Source organism: Cygnus atratus, chromosome Z (genome assembly GCF_013377495.2).
Source record: "Cygnus atratus isolate AKBS03 ecotype Queensland, Australia chromosome Z, CAtr_DNAZoo_HiC_assembly, whole genome shotgun sequence".
NCBI lineage: Eukaryota > Metazoa > Chordata > Aves > Anseriformes > Anatidae > Cygnus > Cygnus atratus.
The window spans coordinates 9,412,173-9,433,415 of NC_066396.1; the positions used below are offsets into that span (position 1 = coordinate 9,412,173).

The following is a 21,243-nucleotide window of genomic DNA, read 5'->3' on the forward strand; positions in this document are numbered from 1 at the left end:
AAAGTGAATAGTAGCAGAAGACTTTGCCAGCAGTTCTAGGTAGCTCAGAAACTCTTTTATTTGTTGAAGTTGTGCTTCTTTCTGAACTTTTTCTCAAGTGCATGGTGTTCCTTCAAAACACATCTTGGGAATACCACGGCCCAGTCTCACTGCAGGGACAATACTGAAGGATGGATGAATGTGGCGTGGGACTGGCAGGCAGTGCCAGAGCACAGCGTATGGCTGTGGGTTCAGGCAGGCGCACAGGGTCTGTTTCTCACAAGGGATACTAGCCAGGCCCTACAGGACCCCTTTTGCTGCTGATTTCATGGGAAAACTGCGGGTCCCTTTCCTGCCAAGGCTTGGACCTCAGCTCTGAGCCAGACTTGCAGACTGCAAAGTGGGTCAGCACACCCCAGAGTGTTACAGGCCTTCTCTACTAGTGACCAGAGAGCTGCCCTTATCATGGGCTCAGCCCCAACAGGGCTCTAAAAGCAGACCTCTGAGCATTACAATCTGTTGGATGTAGACAGATCTTGTTAAGATCTTACTGATCAAAGTCATCAGGTATTAGGGACCTTCAATCCACCTACTTGGAAAGACAGCCAAATAAAGCAGCCTCTCTCTTGTGATGAATTACTCGTGACCCATTCTGTCTGTTCCCAGCAAAGTGACTTTCAAAACAAGCCAAGTACCAATTTTCCTGGTGGCTGAACATTAAGAATTACGAAGTAAAGTTATGGAACATGCCATTAAAGGAGATTTCAGTACCGTAATTACACGCAGGCACAGTGGCTCAGAGATAGAGTATGCAGCAAACTATTAGCAAGCCATAGACACTGTCAGTAAATCTCAGTGGGACATGAGGCACATTCTTGGTTCTGTTTCCTACCACAGTCCCCCTCCAGGGATGCTAGAGCTGCTGCAGTGTGAAGAGTTTAGCACCCTTAATCCAGTACCTGTCCTAGCACACAAGGACATTGGAAGCAAAACGGGTCAGAGTTCCCAGACAGTGAATATCATGTGTAATAAGTAGTTAAGCCTCCTGATTAGTTAGAGCTTTAATTTGCAAGAATTAAAGTCATGTAACACTTCAGCAATCCTGCTGCATGGGCAGATGATGTTTTGCTGCATTCACGAGGGAGCAGGGAAAGGTGCTGAAAAGTCCTTGTAGTGACGGTACCAAGGCAGACTGGCGGGAAATCCTGCAACCACCCTAAACTTGCTGTGTAGGTACAGCTTGCATGTGAGAAAACAACCAAGAGGACTTCATTCATGAGTTAGGGATCCCTGTGGCTAATGAAGGAAGCCTCCAGTTCCCTCTGCTGGGAGGAAGGCTGGGGAGGATAACCTAATTTTTCTGAGAACGCAGAACTGACAGGATCTGGGTTGAGCCCTGTATCCTGCTGGTGCAGACAAGCAGATCACAATTTCTCCTCCCTTTCCTGAGCTCACACACCGGCTGGGGTACAGGGTGGCCCACCTGCCCCCTGGGGGCACGGCTTAGTGCTGGCCACCCTCCCGCGGTTCTCATACCCCTCTGGGAAGTGATGAGTGGCACAAGATCCCCAGGGCAGAGGTGCGTGATGCAGGCTGCTAGCCCAGGCTGTCACAGGGTGATGGCAGGGAAGGGAATTTAGGCGTGTTCCCAAAATCCCCCCCCGAGCCAAAGGGTCTGGTAGGTCATTCTTGTGCTGAGAGCATTATTATTAAAGGTTTGAATTACAGTTGCAACAGACCAAATGTACTGTGCTGTGTGCTCTGTGCAACATGAGAGCTGTTTTCCCCTGCCTTTCCAAGAGCCTGTTACAGAGGCACAGCAGGAGCCCCGGCTGGCAAGAGGCGATGGAGCTCCTCCAGTGGAGTATGGGCTCTGCAGCCTGTCTCCAGCTGTAAATCCAACCAATTTTCATCTCTGTGTCTGGCAGAGAGGAGCTCAATATTGCCTGCAAGTGGGGTGAAACAGCATGTGCTAAATGATTTAGTGTCTATAGCACCTCTGGATACCAGCTGCCTCTTCCCAGCCAGCCCAGAAGAGACTGGGAGGCCATACAAGTATTTGCACGCATCTTACTCCAGGAATACAAGCTCTGTAAGAAAGTCTAGCTGTGATAACTGACTAGTTCTTTCCATTGCAGTGTTCAAAATGCTATTCGAGCCAGTTTCTGGATGTGTTTGAAGCCCATCACATGGCCGTGGATTCAGTCAGCTGGAATCCCTACCACTTGAAAGTCTTCATTTCCTGCAGCTCTGACTGGACAGTCAAGATCTGGGATCACACCATCAAGTAGGTCCTGCTGGGTCCTGGCGTGGCTGGTGAGGTGTAGCCTAACAATCCAGCTGCACATGTTGGTTCTGCTCACACTTCAGTCTCAGTTTCCCTCTTAGGCATTGATATTGCTCTCTTCTCTCTGTTCTCTGTGGCTGAGGAATCAGATTGTGCTCCTGAAGTATAAGGTATAAGGTTTAGCATCAGCTGCTCTAGAAATTTGCCAAGCAGTGCAGCCCAGCAAAGAGCCTGACTGACCTGTCTCTCTTCAGACAACAACCTGCTGTGGCAGGGTTATTTGTCTGGAGCAAATGATCTAGAGAAATGTTAGGGGCTGGTCTATGGCCTGAGGGGCCAGACACCTCCTAAGAGCCAGAGAGGCCCCAGAAAACGGCAACATTTAAAAATACATAATGAAGTTCAGGGTTAGTGGTTGAGGAATGTTTGGTTTCAATCATAAATTGATTTTGTTGTACATCAGTCAGAGTCAAATATTTCCTGTTGCCAATACTGCTCTAATATTCAATGGTGTTGTCAGAAGTCCAGAGAGGGAAAATCACTTTTTCCTCTGTGATTATTAAGCAGAGAGACTACATCTCCCTGTAAGCAATGGAAGCTTTCAAAATGCTTTCAGAAAGAAAGAAACATCCTACTTGTCTTCTCAATGCAGTGGGACCAATACAGGCCCATTTAGGTTGATGCTCAGCTCTGCTTTGCCTTTGGCTCAGACCCTGGCTGGTATCTGGCATAGGGAAATACTCCATCTCCCACTTTTACAGCTGGCCTTGTACATAGGCTGCAGCATCAAAATGTTTATAGCTCAGCAGTTTCACTTCCAGAGTGGCATCTGTTTAATTGATCCTGGGTCTCTCTTTACAGGACTCCGATGTTTATTTATGACCTGCATTCTGCTGTAGGGGACGTTGTCTGGTCCCCTTACTCCTCCACGGTCTTTGCTGCAGTCACCACTGATGGCAAGGTGAGAGACTGGGAGCAAAACTGCTCTGATTTGAGCTGGGACAGAGTCAAGGGAGATCAGGGTTGAGCATGGGGACAGGTCATCCCAATCTTGGGCAAGCACATCGGGGAGCTGAGGATCGGCCACCAGCTGGAATCCAGCCCAGTGACTGGGGCCAACTTGTCTGAGGTTTGCCTGGGCTGCTTGGGAGGGCAGGGTCACTTCAGTAGCTTGAGGTCCCCAAACTATCAATTCATCTTTTGGCCAACCTGATTTCAGAGGATGCAGAAGTCCAACAGAGTTGAGAAAACTTGGGCAGCTGTATCTCTTATTCCTCCTCCCTATAGGCCTACCACACTTGTAAAAGCGATAAGGCCAGAGATCTCTCAACTGCATCCCTGCCATGCAAATTGCTGATGTTAAATCACAAATTGGTGAACTTTTAGCAGATGCTGAGGGTCAGCTGCATCTCACTGCAGCCTCAACAAGCCCTTTGTAGCTGCATGTGGGCATTCTCCCCTAGGTGTGGGTCCTTCCTGGGGGCCAAACACAACCTCTGGCATTAGCTAGCCAAGCCTCCCTGCGGTCCTGGTTTTCTCCTCATACTCCAGCGATGGAGGTATGTAGAGGACAGAAGGGAAAACAGGACAGGGGGCAGGGAACAGGCTGCTTTTTCCTATGCTTTCCTGCCCTTGGTGTGGGTATCCCTGGGTATGTATTGCTTTCTTGATACTACTCCCCCTCATTGAGGTGAGTGTTACAAACACATGCAAGTCCCAAATTCCTCATGCCAACCACATCAAGGCAGGTGTGCGTGCCAAGAGAGAAAACACCTAACTCCCTCTATGTAAAAACAGCTCATTAACAAGTGCATCCTTGGGGATGGAGAGATGATTCTCCAGAGGAGGGCACCCCCAGCATGAGCTGACACCTGGGCATTGGTTCCAAACCTCTAAGGTAATGGGAAGCAATAGAATTAAGTGAATATATTCTTATATTGATACTAAAAAATCAATTACAGTAATATGCCCAGGGTCAGCCAATAGAACTTTGTTCCCATTAAATAAAATGAAATCAGCATTTTCCCTTTGTATCAGGCTGTCTCCAAGAGTAATGACTTGGTAATGAAGTACTTAGAACAATCCTAATGTTGAGATGATGGCGGTTATATTTTTGCCCCTAGCCATCCGTCCTAGTAGCTCAGATGGTTAATTCAGGCCTGGCAAGTAGCCAGGGCATGTAGCTATCTGTCAACAGTGGTTTTGTACTGTAAGACCACATTGCTCTGTCACCATGGGCTACATGTTTTGCTGGTGTAAATTGGAAAGTCTGTGCAGTTTGGCCGAATTACTCTAGCAAAAAGATGGCCTTTATATATCTGTATCACTGAATTGATGCCTTAGCAACTTTATTGCAGTTTAACCTTTATGTTGTAGCAAAAAATTCGTTTCACAGACTCAGTGGCTCAGGCTGTGAATTTGTCTCTCTCAGGCTATGCAATGGAAATATCTTTACTGGTGCATCTGGCCTCCCTGGGAACTCGAGGATGCTGCAGCCTAAATAAAGCAATGGTGGTGCTTTTTCCTCTGCAGGCAGAATTGAGATTGGGCCCTTTATTCTAGAATCTGTCCATCCCCCTTCTCACATATACCAAATGAAGGGCCTAAAGGATTCGGTGTGATACATGCTCCAACTTGTTCCCCATGTGAGCTGTTGTGTGAGCCCCCAAACCTGGCTGGAGTTCACAGCTCTGCTGGAGTGCTGGGTTAACTGTGTGTAGTCCGTTTGTGTCCTGGCATCTAGTCTGTGGGGACAAGGAAGAGATGTATGCAGGCAGTGATACATCCTGGCCCAGCATGAGCAGGTAGAGGTTTAACATGGGGCATAGTTGGATGTCTTATTCATGTGCCCAAGTTTCTGCTGCAATAGCTCATCTCCAGGGAGGCTTCTTGCTAGTCACTTGGGCTGGGTTCTTTGTCAGAGCTTTACCCTTCATAGAAAAGCTCCTATGGACTTGACAAGAATTTGTGCAATGAGGTCTTTCCATCCCAACCCTCGTCTTAGCCACAGCTGTCATGACGAGTTGTGTTGCTGCAGAGTCACATTAGCTGCATCATCCAGAGGCCTGGAGTTCTTATGGGGCTATGGATTAGACAGAAGACTTGCTCGTTTGGCAGCACCACACCCAGGATACACACCTTGAGTAGGATCTAAGTCTGCTTTATGCCTTTAATCCCAGACTCTCAAGAGTGACCATCAGGCAGGAACAGCCCAGCATTGTGCTGTGTAGCAGGAAAGGTCAAGGCAAGAGCTGCCTTCCCACTGCAGTACACTGGCCAGGACTGATGCTGATAGCAATCCTGGACCCCTGCACTAGCCACTAACCATGTTGATTGCAGCAGGGTAACTCTGAGACATGGTTTAGTTTCTATTTTAAACAGAACCTTTTAGATTTGCAGTGGAAGTGGAATACACTTTTTTACAGCCTTTTCATTCTTGGAGATATACCACTTTGTAGCAGAATTCACTTCTTGGGAATAAGTCAGCACCTCGCAAAGGACAGGCTCCATTAATGCTGGGAAAAAAAATCTACATTAACAGGATACAGAAAACTGCAGGACATGCAGCCAGAAAATAAAACATAAAAGGCTTCCTTTTCAGAAACAGCCTTGAGCTTTGCATCCACACATAATTATGCCTGCAAAACTTGAAGGTTGCCTGGAGGTGGTTTTAAAATCAGGCCCTTATTGTGGTCTTAAAGAGATACCTGGAATATTTTAAAAAACACATTTCCTTACCGAAGCTCATGTGTCCAAAATTTATGTATGTATTGTCCCCCCAGTTGGTAAGACTGACTTGGAAATCAGTCTAAGAATCTCCCAGTCCTCCTGCCTCCAGGAGGTGGGGATTTAAGAAAAGCTCTAAGTATCAGGAGCATTATGATGAAACCTGTGAGCTGGCAGATGGGCATCTCTTTCAGACAGCACCACCTCTTTATAAATAACCCAAGTGTGCACTGTTCCGCAGCTGATGCAGTGGATACTAAATGCTCCTGTTCCTCTTCATCATGTTCTGGGTAATTTCCTTAGTGTCCTGCTCTGCCTGATGGCCATTTTATTTCAGAACGAGCATAAATGACTTGCAATGAAAATTGAAATAAAATAAAATCATCCCTGAGACGTGCATGTCTGTGCCAATGCTGCCTGAAAAGAAGCTCCCAGTTCTATAGCTAGGTGCTAAATAAATGGCTTGATTTTAAAAGGAGTGGACAGTCAGCTGCTTTTATGGAAGCTAGTCTCTGCTGGATGCACTCAGAGCGGTTGCTAGTGAGCATTTGGCATTGGTTTTAATCAGTTTGCTAAGTCTGCTACAGTTTTGCTCTGTGATTGCATTTCAAATGACACTTATGTTCCTTGAAGACTCCATAGTGTTTCCTAAAGCAGACAGGTGGAGAGATCTGTTATTTCTAAACATGAGTCCCGCAGCTCAGATGGCTGGCAGCAGCTCTGCGGTCCTTCCAGCCTGTCTCCTACAGGGACCTGGGTGCAGATACTGATGTGATTAGTACTGAAATAAATGAGGTTAGATAACACCTCATTTCCGTGGTTTTAGACTGTAAGTGGTAGAAACCTAACACGAAGAAAAAGGCTAGCTGGGATCAGAGACCTGCTTTGGAAATAAAAAAAGACTGTGGAGGTGGATTTGGATGCCAAACTCCTACATTCAGGGTGCAGAAGATCTGGGGACATTGGTCAGCTTATTGTAAGAACAAAGGGCAGGGAAATGGGTAGGGGAGCAATTCAATCCCTGCAGCATTCAGCAGGATTCGCCTTTGGGAGATTGCTATGAGCCTATCTCAAACTTCCACTTGAAACAGAAATAACTATTGAAACATGTAAAAGCTCGATTCAGAGACCTGAAATTTCTTTCTTAGAGTTCTTTTACTTGCTTTCCTTCAGAAAGGACGTGGTGTTGGAAGGTTGTGCTGTACATGGGCGATGCTACAAACATTCAAGTCTGGCACACTCTGGGCATGTGGATGTTTTCTTATGCTGAATTCATGCATGAATTGTTATGCCTGTTAAAAAAGCCAGACACCCCTGTCACAAGTGTTCCCAGATGTCTGGATCCCGGGCTGGAGGCCACAGCTGCCCCATGCAATGACTGTAATGGCGCTGTCCAGCTGTGCTTGGTGGGTCTGGAAAAAGGATGGCTTTGCAGGGACCTAATAGCAGCCTGACAATGCCTACAAGGAGGTCGTCAAGAAGTTAGAGCCAGGGTCTTCACAGCAATGCATGAAGGGACAATGAGACACATCTGAGGTTAGGTATTAGAAAGGAATTCTTCGCTCAGAGGGTGGTGAGGCCCTGGCCCAGGCTGCCCAGAGAAGCTGTGGCTGCCCCATCCCTGGCAGTGCCCAAGGCCAGGCTGGATGGGGCTTTGGGCAGCCTGGGCTGCTGGGAGGGGTCCCTGCCCATGGCAGGGGGCTGGAGCTAGATGGTCTTTAAGGTCCCTTCCAACCCAACCCTTTCTATGGTTCTGTGATTCTGTGACAACAGCCGAAATGAATTGAAACAATAAAGCTTCAGACTGGATGTAAGGAAAAACTTTTCCATCATGAAGTCAGTCAAGTAGTGCAACATCTTACTCAGAGAGGTTGTACCATCTCTCTGTGGTGGTCTTCAAGACCAGACTTGGTGGAGCCCTGAGCAGCCACACCTGACCTCAGAGCTTACCCTGCTTTGGGCAAGAATTTGGACTTAGAGCCTTCTGGGGGTCTCTTCCAGCCTGAATTGTCTTGTAACTCTGTGACACTATGAAATGTCCTTGTGTGAGAAGGATGATCCCAGGAGCTTAACAGCAGGTGACTTAGGAGCATGCATTAAGTACAAGACCATTTGCCATTATGTTTTTGTGGTTTGTGTCCTTCATGACTAATGCAGCAAGAGCAGGGTGATGTTATAGCTGCCCTTAGTAAATATTGATAGCTTCTAGATAAAAGCCATCTGAGTGCACACACTGCAGAGAAAGCAGGGCAGACATATGCTCCAGGGCTCCAGGACTCTTCCCCCATTAGTGAAGCTGTTGACCTTTCAAGATATGAAATACTTGAGATGACTTTCAGGATACTAGCTAATGCTTTGTGCTGCTCAGGAAGCAGGCGTGCCCTTTCCTGCTTATATAAGCACATTTTACTGGACAACTGTTTTGTATGAGGAGTCTTGAAGACCAGGTTTCTGTTGTATGTTACAGGATAAGATGCTGAAGAAGTGTCTGTGTCTTGATACGCGTTCTTTCCCAGCTAGGTGAGAAACACCAGTTTAGCACTGCCACGTGCATGCCTTTATAGAACAATTCCCAGAGACTTGCTGACCATTTAACATTGACTGGAAGCCAATCTCTGTCTTTAAAAGCTTGAGTGACTTTGCAGATAAGAGGCTTGCTAAACCTTTCAGATTTGCAAATATTTCAGAGGGTATTTTGGACCTAATCCTGCCTCTCCTTGTGGGGCACGAATCAGGTATGCTGGCAGACCTCTCGGCGTCGCTCACTACTTTTGCCCAGGAGGGTCAGGACTGTGAGCTCCTGATGCTGCAGATGTCCCTGCCACATCCAAGTCTTTCCTCCTGTCCTTCTGCAGGAGTCTGTGGGTCCACCTGTGCTCTGGGGACTGCTGCTGTCCTTGCAGGGCTGGGCAATTGCTGGTGTGTGAAAACACTAAATGAGTATAGGTCGCTTTGCCATCACACAGAAGGACCTTTGAGCAAACTGAAGTGGGCAGGGACTTTCTTAAAATGGCTTCTAAATTGCATTCACAGCAAAGTGGTTGTTTTTGAGTAAAACTGCTCATTTTCTTTTACCACAAACCCTAAAAGGCTCTTTCTTATTCCCTGCTGAATCTTTGAGATTGATGTGGACTGCTGGGCAGACTCATGTTTGCTTTTAAACAAGGGTTGGTGACATGTCAAAGCTCAGAGAGGTAGATGGACAGAGTCCCTGAGATTAATGCTGCTTTCCACTTACTGCAAGCCAGCCAGACTGTCATTCCTTCTCTTCCCGCAGCCACCAGGCTCTCTGTGCCCTGGGATTTCTCTCCCACAGCAGCTTCTCTTAGTCCAGAAGACCGTTGTGTGTTTGTGCAGGGTCTGGGTCCTCACCTCTATCCTGCCACAGCTCCCAGGCTTCCATAGGGTGTTGAGGTGGGCTCCAAACCTAAAGATGCATCAGCCGGCTCAGGACACTGCTGCTCACTGCCTTGTGTCCCATAGCAACTGGGTGGCAGGTGAGGTGATTTTGTGAGCACAGTAGTTGGTTTCAATGAAAAGTCAGAGTGATGAATTTAAACCTTTATCAGTGGCTTTGCATGGAATATTTCTTACGCAGATGCTCCCAGGCCAGGTTTTCATTACTAGAGCTATTAATCTGTCAGCATATGAAATATAACATTTTAACAAAACCTACCTGCTGAGACTAACTATTTCATTCAGCCACACAGGAACCAACTTTGCCCTTTTCTGCTTGTATGAATGTGTGAACAAACGTGTGTGAACAAATGGCTTGGGCAGCATCTCCAAAGATTTCTTTGATTAACCTGTTTGACTTTGTGTGAAAACCTACTGGGGGCACTGAGCCCATCAGGAATATCTGAAAGAGTTTAGCAAACTGCTCCTCGATGCTTTTCTGCTCTTTGCTATCAGCTGCCACTGGGAATTGCCCCTCATTTAGGTTTGAATTTGCAAGTGGGGGTGACTGGCATTAGGGCCACTGAGAGCTCCCCATTTGTCTGCTCCTTCCTCCCATACAGAGACAGCAGCTCCTGAACCTTGATGTTTGTTGCTTGCCATTTTATAAAAACCTGAAATCTGTGCTGGTTCTTTTTAAATGCCAGTCTCCAAACCATGACAGTTGTCTGTCATGACAATGTCTGTCTGACATGTCTGTCTGACACCTGTCTTATGAATAGCTTTGCTGGCTTGCTGCGGGACTGCAAGTGGCAGAGAGATGTGACCGCTTCCCCCTTCAGACTCTGTGCTGCCCCTGCTTGTGCCTCTGCCTGCCTTTGCATGCATCCCAGCACCCAGCACCTGACTCTCCACGGGGATGTAGCCAGGACCCTTGCCAATATGGGAAGAGATGGAGCCTGATCCTAGATGAAGAGGAGGTAGTTCCAGCCTGACACTGGGGGCTGGGCAGTGGGCAATGGTAGGAAGAGAGCCAGAGGACTGGCACAACTGGGATGTGTTTGTGTAGCAGAGCCCTGGCAGATTTGCCCCAGGGCATGTAAGGAATTGATTGAAACAGCCTTGCAGTTCTTCACCGTTCAGGTATTTGATTTGGGCTGGTACAGTAGGGAAGTGTCACAGAGGACAGAAGGAAAGACTTTTTGCCCACTCTCAAGATCATAACAAGGCAGGAGAGAGTAGGCAGCCTAAATGTGCTATCCAGAAAGACTCTGGGACAAGTAATTGAATGATCTATTCATAAGCACTGGCAGATCAAAGAACAGCCAGTCTAGTAAGGCTTTAGTAATGCCGTATCACATAAAGCTGATCTAAAACAGTTTTTAGAACTGACAGGCCTGGTAGATCAGAGGAAGGAGACAGTAATTCATCTATTCAGGGTGACTTCAGGAATGCTGCTGGCACAAGCCTATAAGGAAACTACAAGGCAGGTGAGAAGGTGGAAGTGGCACAATGGAAATCATTCTCAGTAGTGTGCAGCACTGCTAAGGATGCTTCAGGGGCAGGGCTGGCGCTGAAACTCAGCAGTAATTGTGGTGGGACTAAGTGGGCAGGACTTAAAAGTGCTTTGGTGCCAGAACTGGAACTGTAAATGAGCTCGACAACCTCAGCAGCAATTTGCAATGAATGAGATAAAACTCAATAAAAACGCAAACCAAATGTGCAGGGGGAAATGAGCACTCACTGGGGAAGCAGCAGGACCATGAGGCAGGCTGGGGCCGGGGCTGACCACGCTGCTGTGCTCTCACCAACACCACAGCTGTGCTTCTGAGTCAGACCCTGGCAGATGCAGGGGCAGTCACCCCATAAACACGAGCAAGGCTCAGGCTGGGCTTTGGGTGCTGGTCTTTAAAGAGGGGTCATCCCTGGTGTTACAGAAGGGATTGCAGCATAGTGCAGAGGTCTGGTTGCTCTTATCAGCCTAGCATCACACGAGTTCAGTGCAGATTAGTTTCTCTGTTTGGCTTTCACCTTTCAGAAGTGATGAGAAAAGTAACAAATTTGGTATAAAAATGAAGAGCAAAAGGAGGCTTTGTGAGGAGGTGTGAGAAACATTAGCTCAGTTTGTGATTCATTCCAAAGCATGCTATTAATGTTAAAGAGAAAAAAATAAAAGAGTCATGGGCAACACAAGAAAATCATATTACACCAAACTGAAGTGCAGCCAGCTCTGGGGTAGCATGTATCAGCCATTTAGCACCAGATAACAGCTTTCAGGAGTGTGCAGGACCAAGACATGAAGAAGATTACCCTGATCACTGAGACTGCCAGAGCAGAGCTGGTTGGCAGGAAGTGGTGACTGACAGGAAAATTAGCTCAGATAAACAAGCACTTCCTTGTAAAACAATGTGACAGGGTTTTCTGTGGAGGTTAAATGGTCCTCAGCCTGTCTGAATGAATAACAGCTCTTCCGCATGCTGAGGCTTCGGTTTCTTACTGACTTGTGGGAGCTGAGTCAAATCAGCTGAGGCTGAGGCTGTTTTCCTACCTTGTCAAATTGTGAGCGACCCAGTTCTTAGTGAATGAGGAAGAGCAGAGAGATGCAGCCCTACAGTGAAGCCCTCCCCTCCGCCCCCATGTTAAGCCAGGTGGCACAGACCCTCTCTTCCCTGCTGTGTTGCACGCTTCGGAGCAGCAGGCGGAGATGCTGCAGGGCAGAGATGCTGCAGGGCTGAGGGATGCTCTTGGTCCTCTCCTGCACCCCAGGGCATGCAGCCACCTGGCTGGACCCAAGCAGTGGCTTTCCTGGACTCCTGCTCATCCTCCTGAGCTCGAAGCTACCTCTGAACATGCCTGTAACAGAGCTGGGGTCAGTCCTGCTCCACTAGCATGACAGTGCAGTGAGCACCCGTGTGTTTGTAGGTCTGCCTGGTGCTGGTGTCAGGCAGCAGAGGATCAGCATTCCTGTGTCATCCTTGCAGAAACAGGGAGGCAATGAAGGTTTTCTGAGCCAGGTCCCCTTTCCTCCTGCAGAGCCCCTGCCTGCCCCATGCGTTGGATGTCTTACAGCCCGTTCAAATTACGCATGTAACTTGAAAATGTCTTCCTAGAGAAAATTAACTGTACTGGAGCTGCTCCCCAGACTAACCTGGCTGCAGTGGGACTGTAGCAATGGCATAAAGTAAGTCCTCCAGCACATGGCAGCTTGGCCTTGATGCAGGCTGGGGCTGCCCTGCCTGCCCAGTGCCTGTAGGATGCACCGGTGCTTGACAAGGGTTGGGGGTGACCTGCCAACTTGTTAAATATATTACTTGAGAATTTGAAACAAATCACCTGCGGAGTTGGCTAATGGAAGAGGTATCATGATTCAGTCAAGAAAATGAGGGAAATCCATCACACAGACAGTGAAAGCCAACCAAAGAAAGAGATGTCAGCTGGTAAAGGGCAGAATGATATTAAATCACCCCTCACCTTTTGCTCTTGCACTGATTTTATTCTTTGTTGCCAAGTTACCAGGTACATCTGCTTTGTTCTTACACACATCCATATATTTCCCCCAGCCTTGGTTCTGGTTCCTGCCAGGTTGTTTTTGAGCATGGGGGCATTGTCCAGACCAGTGATGGGGGATGAAGGCTTGTAAACCCAGGAGAAAAGGACAGCAAAGGCTGCATCCACTGCAGCCCCAGCTTGTGCTTGAGGCATGCAGTAAAAGCAGAGTAGGTCAAGGTAGCTCTTGGGTTCTCATCCTCGTGGTCCACAAATGTCAAGTTGTTTCTCCTGCTGGCAGAGAGCTTGGAGAGCTCTACACACATGCTTTTGTGTGGTGCTGCTTGGAGGGTGCAGCTTGCCCCTGGGTCCGCTGACATTTCCTTCCCTGCTGCTGTGCTGCAGGACGGGGGGGACAGCAGAGCATAAGGACAGAGGGCTGCAAGTCTCCTTGGAGCTGCTGGAAGCTGCTGGGCAGAGGAGAGCTCGGGCTGGCTTTCAGGCTGAAAATGCAGCTTGCAGAGCAGGTGGGGAGAAGTGAAGTGCTCAAAACGCTGAGCATGGTTTGATGCTGGAGATACATTAATAGCCTTGGATTTGCACTGTGCCAAGCTTACAGAGGGGCCATGAGGAGCCTTACTGGGGAGTCTCTGGAGGTGAGATGTATTTGCATGATTCTGGATGCAACTGAGCTGAACTTCTCCTCCAGCTGTTTGAGAGTCAGGCATCAAAGCTGCTCGTTTGTGTCAAATATTTTCTGCAACTGTAACATAGCAGTTACAGCCATTATTGCCAGTACCATGGAGGCTCTGTCGTTACCCTGATGGTAATTTTAAAATGTTCTTATTGAATAAAAAGCATCTGACAAAGGCTGCAGGATCCACCTGATCCCATCTCAGAGACAACTGGGCATCTGCTAAACTTCAGTGCTCATCTTCGGGGGCTACTGGCTTATCAGAGTTACTGTCTTTCCTTCAAGGAGAAGTTTGCTTTGAACATCTGCCTGGCATCAAACTGTCGGGCACTTTGGGATTGGGACTCCAGGTTTCCTTTGGTGGTTGTTGACTGAAAAGCCCTTTCCCATTATTTCAATGCCTAACAGAACGAATTAAGGTGTCTGCTGTGGTCTGCAAGCAGCAGGGCTGCAGACCCTGCAGGTCCCTGGCTTGCTTCTGCAGGATCTGCAGGAGGTGTCAGAGAAAAACAACTTTATTGTCAGGAGGCTCCAGCTGCCTCTGGGGACATGCACCACAGTGGAAACACTTTTCAAGGGCTGCAAATCAGGGGTTTGAAACCTCCACGCTGGATTTTCTAAGCTGTTCCTGGATAAGTGCAGGTTGCCCATCACTGGTTTGTAATCACTAACAAGGATACAATTTTGAGGTGCTTTTTGTTCCTACGTAGTTATCAGTACCATTAAAACCCAAGCTGCTGTCCCAGCACAGGCACTGCGCTGGCACGTCGTTATGTGCTGTCTTCCCATCAAAGTTACACTTTCCGCTTCTGGGACCATGAGCAAATTGCTCTATTTCCCATGGATTCATTGAACTATGAAATGTCACGTGCTGTTAAGCATCGCTGCCTTCCTGCGTTGCTGGAGATGCAAGCCTGGGCGATGCTGTGGTACTGAGAGAGGAACTGGGGGCCAGATGGGTAGAAGCATCTGCCCTGTGAGCTGTAGGAGTCCACGATGATGTGACACGCTGTATGTAAGTGATTATGCAAATACACTTCTCTGCCACATGTGGAAATTACACAAACATCAGCCCTCGTCAGAAAAGCCAGTTGGCACCAGCTGCCTGACAGCATCTGGGGGACAGCTCTCATCCCCTTGGGTCTGATGCTGGAGTCATGCTCAGGGTCAGGTGGCACTTGTTGGGGTCAGGTACCCAGAGAGGGCTCATCTTGTGAGCCCTGAGGGCTGTCTTTGCAGGTAAGCAGTGATCTGTAGTCTGGGGGGGTGAAGGCCACTGGGGTGGTGGGATGGAGAGAAGCTGTGTGCTGCTGGTGAATCTCTGAGATGGGAAATCCAACTGGAGCCTGATCCGTATTCCTTAATTCCATGACCTGAGCCAGCTGGGCAGCTTCTGGGACTAGGACCCTCAAGGAGAGCTGCAGGATTTCAGTCTCCTGTTCTTGGGGCAGAAAGCCCTGCCCCAAACCCCGGGCAGATCTGCAGATGGTGCCGGTCAGCTCTTTGAAGCAGCACGAGGCTGCTTCAAGTGCTGTGCAAAGCCCCATGCCTCTTTTAGGATACTCCCAAGGCACAGTGTTGGTCTGACCCCATTTTCCCCTCCCCTGAGAGTGCCTGTAAGCTCTAAATCAAAGCCTCTGAAGTCCTTCCTAATGCCTGTGGCCCACCCCTCCATCTGGAGTGTCTGCCAGCTGATATGAGGCTGTTGTTTCCAGCTGGAGAACTGGAATAGTTTGTTCTTTTCCATGATTCCCTTGGCAAAAGAAAACAAGCCTATTTGTTTAGAAGCTCATAAAAGAGGAGCTTTATAGTAGGAACATTCATAAACTTGTTTGCTTTTGACCTTCTCCACACTGCTGATGGTTTCGAGTTCTTGTCCCAGGCATTCTGCTTGTCTGGGCTGTCGGTGGCATTTTTGAAAAACAGCCTCGCCCACAGTAATTTGCATTGCTCAGCACCCCCCAGCTGAGCCTTCAGACAATGCCATCTTTGCTACACTGCACTGCCGGCTGTGGTGTGCAGGTGTGATACACTGACAGCCTTGTAAAGCAGCAGTGCAGACCTCGCTGCTGAAACAAAACCTGGCCGCTGACTCCATGCTGCCTTTGTTTTTCTAGATTAATCGATGCTACTCAAGCAAGGGGTGTTTCCTGGGCTTTCAGGTTAGTTAGCATTCGAGCTTGTGCCATTGGGGGGAGAGGTGAATCACATCCTTAAATTAATAAAGATGTGTTCTGTGAAGGCAAGCAATTAAGCCTTCAGCGAGTGTGGGTCATGGGGGGCTGATGTGCTTAAAAGAGAGCTTGTTCCTTTTCGGAGACAGTAAGACAGCAGGCATAAATACAAGGCAGGACAGAAACTCTTTTTGATGCCTAGAGGAAGGAAATTGGGATTACTTTGGCTGGAGTGTGGGACCTCGAGTTTCAGGTTGAGATTCAGAATTTAGCTCTGGCATCTGATATTTTGGGTGGATCAGTCTGACATCTTTTTTCCAGCTATTCTTTTGATGACGGGGCACAGGGAAGGGCTCTCCAAACTGCAGATCCTTATCTGTGGCTGATGCTTTGGATTCCCTTCTTGAGTTACAAACTGTCATGGATTTCTCTAAAACATGTCTGAGAATACTCTCTACTTCCCAAGCTCCTCTATGTCTGGAAAAGTCTTATTTTACTCCAGCATGAAGGGACTTTTCCTCATCTTGTTTTCTGCACCTGAAAAACCTTTGCTTGATTCCACAGCCCAGCCCAAGTATATCACAAACGGCTATGAAGACACAGCGGCATGTGAGACTGTTTGGTATCTGTGCTCTTGCAGCTTGCCCAGCTCTTTGCAGTACACAGATTCAGATAAATTCACCACCTTGGTGTGTGATGAGAAAGCACATTTAGTGATTTGATACAAAACCTTTCACACTCTTCGGAATAAGCTTTTATAGTGTACTGCTGTCAGATTTCAGATAATTCCTAGATTCAAATTGTGGGCATGGCCACAACATTGAAATAATACATCTCATCTGGCTGCTAAGTGCTGGTAAACAAGATACAGCTGGCAGGAGATACACAAGTAGTTCAGTCCTTATTTCCCCCCTATTCCCACTGTACTTGTTAGCATAAAATAACCCCTTCTTTAGCTTTTCTGAAGACAAAAAAGGGGAAAAAAACATGAAGCTGAAGGATGTGCATGATAGATTCAAGGTGGGAGTCCAGCATGCTGGAGAGTGCTCACTTCAGCACCAGGGAAGAAAGGAACGTCGTGTTTTATTAGCCTTTGCAGGCTGTAGCGATGACAGGAGCTAATTGCAATAATTGGGAGACAATGTTAGGTTAACACATTCTCTTGAGTAACTTCCACTCTTCCCACTGGATTCGTGGCGAAACATGCATTACCGTGCAGTTAGCGATGTGGCAGGTCTGTCACTGATTATTAGTGCCGTAGATCTGAGGTCCGTGCCGGTGGGAATCCAACTTGAGCAAGGCTTCGGGTCTGCCTCCCTCCATCCTTGCCTCTCATGCTTGGCCAACCTTTACCTGTCAGTGCCATGGGAGAAGGACGTCTATTTTGGCACAGCATCCACAGCACCTGGACCGGAGAGGACTGACAGCACCAAACTGGTCTGTGCTGTGCGTTTGCCTGTACTTCCCTTGCTTTACTACAGGGTACATCCTTAATTGTACTGTCCATGTTCCCATAATTTCCCTATTAATTGCTGATTTGATTCTTTAATGTTATTATTAAGCTGGAGATGTTAGAAAGTTCTGCAATAAAGGGTAATCAGTGCTTCTGACAACATTTCCCACTTGGTGCATCAATCTGTGTTAGACTGCATTTTAACACCTGGTTGTCTCATTACTAGCAACACTGGGAAGGGGGATTAAGACCTGTGGGATTAGCAATGCCAGCTCTGAGCCTTTTCCAGTCCAGATCAGCTAGAGCCTTGCCATGGTCTTGGGAAGAGCTTGCACCCACATCAGGGAACAGGTCCTTACTCCGTGAGTCCCTGCAGGAGGGGGACAGTCCCTCAAAACCAGCAGGCAGCTTCTGCACATCACTTTCTTAAAAGAGGACAAAGCCTCTGAAGGTGGATAGTAATTGTGTGCTGAAGCTGCCTTTCCTTAGGACCCTTTCTCTCTGCAATTTCTCCAGGCATCGTTCTGCTGAGGGATGTTCTTGCCTGATTAACCCCTTTGTGTTCTTTGTCTTTTTGTTTTCCAGGCCCATGTGTTTGATCTGAGCATTAATAAGTATGAAGCTCTATGCACCCAGGTAGTGGTGGCCAAGAAGAAAAATAAAATAACCCATATCCAGTTTAACCCTGTGTACCCTGTTGTCATCATTGGAGATGAGAGAGGCCACATCACCTGCTTGAAGCTCTCTCCCAATCTGCGTAAGATGCCCAAGGTAAGGACCACTGAGGCACTGAACTTCAGCAGGTCTCTTCATGCCTCTTCACTGTCCTGTCTCTGTGCAATGCTTAAGACCCCAAGCCTTTCAAGCAGGATGTCTGGGATGTCAGATCCCTGCTTCTGTTCCTGTCAGAGTAAGAAGGCTCAGTTAGCTCCTGGGCAGGAGCAGGGAGTGGTGGAAAGAAGGTTTGCTCTCCGTGGGATTATTGCAGGTGAGAAGCCACTTTCTTACAGTGTTCCAGGCAAACCCAAAAACTCTGCAGAGGTTCATATGTTTCCCAAAGCTCACATCTTTTCTGAAGTTTGGGTTTTATTTGCAAAGCTCCTTGAAACTGAGTAAAGGTGATCCCAACTCCTTCCCAAGTCCTCCCATAGAGCCCATGCTGTCTGTCTTCTTGTATTTCTGGATCATCAGAGCCTGTGCCCTGACCATTGTGTCACTGTGTACTGTAAATGAGCAAGTACTACCTTAAATCAGCGAGGAGACATGGGATGCTTTTCTCAAGTGACAGCAATGAGATGCAGATGCCTCTGTGAGTCGGTGAAGCCCCTTTTCCCACCCATCCATGAGTGCCAGTCCTGCAGGATGCTGAACCTCTCCTGCACGGTTCCTTTATTATACTTTATGGGCTTCATCCAGACAGGAACTGTATTGTTGTAAATGCAGCATCATTTCTGAGCTCAAGTAATTCTCACAACCAGTTGTCCCTTGTTTAATGGAGCTTTTTCAGTTTCAGGCTTTTTAGAATTGATCCCAGAAAGCAATATGTCATGGTGATCATTTTTTATTTATATACCCACAAAGGTTTTTATATACTCTACCAGCCAACTGCGTTAAGCAAGGTCTTTGGCAGGAAACTGATCATCCCTGGTGTCAGTCCTGAGTGTTCTGACTGATTTTAAAAAAGTCCCTCCTGATGGACACCACTGGAAATGCAAATCTTCCCTGTGCTGAGAGAGCGTAGAAAACACAGCCATGTGGTGGTTTCTTAGGGGGTACAGGAGTTGTGGAGGATAGCGTCTCATAATATTCATGCTTTTATATTTCCATCAAAACCACAGCCGGATACAATCTGAGCTGTCAGGGCTGCCTTCAGCCTGACTTGGGACAAGTTTCCCAGTTGATTTACAAGTCCTTCCTGGTGAGCATCATGTCTGCCGCTGGCCCTGGTTTCACAAGGGTTCACCAGTGGAGATGGGTTGCACACAGAAATGTGGCTGCTCTCCTCCACACACCCAGCTGTGGGGTGAGCAGCACCCAGCAATGCTCTGCCATGGGTCAAAATGAATTTGAATGTCTCCACTCCTGGTGGCCAGCAGCAGCCCTCCACACAGGTACGAATGCTGCTGTCTCTTAAGATCCTTCCCCTTTGCAAACTTTCTGGAAGGGAAATTGCATGTTCTTGACAAAGCAGTTTAAGCTGAGTTCAGGAGTGGCACAATCACCTGCTGCTGACCCTAAAGCAATAGGTACCATATCCCAGGCAATGTATAAATGGGATGGAAATGGACTCTGCTGCTCTGATATTATTAAGCTATCTGTCTTCCACTTGCCTGGTTAGGCTTGAAGGGACACTAAACACTGAATTAAATGTTTCCTCCACATGTGGAGAAAGAGAAGGGATGTTCAGGCATAGCTGGTGGTGTGTGCAGGTACCCTGGCTACAGCCAGCTCTTCTCCCAGCCAGTTCATCAGTTTTTCTGTGCTGTAAGTGGACAAGAGAGTGGATAGAGTCGCTGGGCCCATCTTTGTGGCCAATGTGGCATCTGCCACGCCAACTGATGGTGACCGGGGCCCTGCAGTGAGGATGCTCAGCAGCTGTCAGAGGGTGTTATAAAAGAGGGGGGTCAAGCCCTGGCAGAACAGGCAGCGCCATCCGCTGCACCCTCCTGTCCACCTCCTCACTGTGCCAGCGCCAACCTCCATGTCCTTAGCTGCAAACCTCCAGCTGTACTTGCATGAGTATCATCTCGCTGTGGGGATCCAGACGCACTTTCAGAGTGTTGATCCCAGCTCCTTTGAAGATCAAATCAGTGCGCTCTTTAAGCCCGTACCCTGTGCAGTCCGCTTTCCTCTGTAAAATGTCTTAACTTCTCCCTCTTTTCTGGGAGTCCCCAGGGCCAAGTTAACAGGAGCAGAATATCCGTATGTTTTTAAAAGTGCAGAGGGTCCTTGCATCCTGGTTGTCTCCTTGCACATAGAGAAACCAGTGTGTGTCTGGGTCAATACCGTGGGTACCCCTGTCTGGTCTCTCCATCACTTGATCCCTGCAGAGCCCTGGGGGGAAACCTGCCTGAAACCCAGGCGAAGCCGTGGATGGTGCTTCCATCCTGGAAGCTGTGGCCTTTGCATCAAACAAAGCATATGCTAGCTCAGCTGCCCAGTCTTGTTTCCATCAGCTCCTGTAGAGATGGGAAGGTCCTGCTGAGGCCTGGCAGAGCTCAGGCGTGCCAATGGGACAGGGCAGCTGTGGGCTCATCCAGGTCCCACAGTCTCTCTGTTTCACACCAGTGTCACAGGGGTTTGCCTAGTGAAGCTTCTCTGCCAGCTTCCCACACAGCTGGGACAGCTGCTTTTGACAGGTATGACTAGCAGACTAATCACCCTTTTTAGAGAGAGCTCTTAATAGCCACATGTCATTCCCAATCCTCTTTCTTCCCCTAAAAATAGACGTGGTGCTGTCTGCTCCATGTTCTGCAGATTCCTTGGCTGCTGCTGGGCTTCCAGGGTAGGGCTCACAGAGGGAGACTGAGCTAATTTCATCCCAGTGGGATTTCAGCAGCTCTGAATTTATTCTGGTTTGCCTGTTAGTTAAAGCTGGTGGGGTGGATTAGTGGAAATCAGGAGAATCAGGACTCCTGGGTTCTCATCAGACCTTGGTTCATTTCTCTGTTCATGTCCTTGAGATGTAAGGGGAGGTTCAAGAGCTGTGAAAATAATTCTCAGGGTTGATCTGCAGCTTAATTAGTTCATGTTTGTAAAACACTTTGGAATCTTTAAGGACTGTTATTTAATAGTCCAAGTTTTGCTGTCAGCAGCAGTATCACAGCCCTGTTTATGAGCACTTGGCAGAAATAAACCAACAGGAGAACGCTTTGAGAGCACTCAGGTAGCATTTTCAGAAGTGACTTTTCACCAAGACAGAGAGTAACGGCTTCAGAAAAATGCCTACAACTCCCTGTGAGTTTTGGCCTCCTGAATCATTTAGTGGCACACAGGAACAGATGCCCTTGATGTTGAGAGGAAGCTGGAGACAGGGACTCTGCCACCT

At 48.0% G+C, this 21,243-nt stretch overlaps 1 protein-coding gene across 1 annotated transcript in view; it reads left to right on the forward strand.

Annotated features, from left to right (window-relative positions):
• DNAI1 (dynein axonemal intermediate chain 1) overlaps positions 1–21,243 on the forward strand; it is a 144,024-nt gene that overhangs the window by 98,691 nt on the left and 24,090 nt on the right. Inside the window, exons 17-19 of the mRNA XM_035565893.2 lie at positions 2,118–2,266; positions 3,128–3,227; positions 17,781–17,966. Of these exons, the coding sequence (XP_035421786.2) occupies positions 2,118–2,266; positions 3,128–3,227; positions 17,781–17,966 (435 nt within the window). The remainder of the gene's footprint in view (positions 1–2,117; positions 2,267–3,127; positions 3,228–17,780; positions 17,967–21,243) is intronic.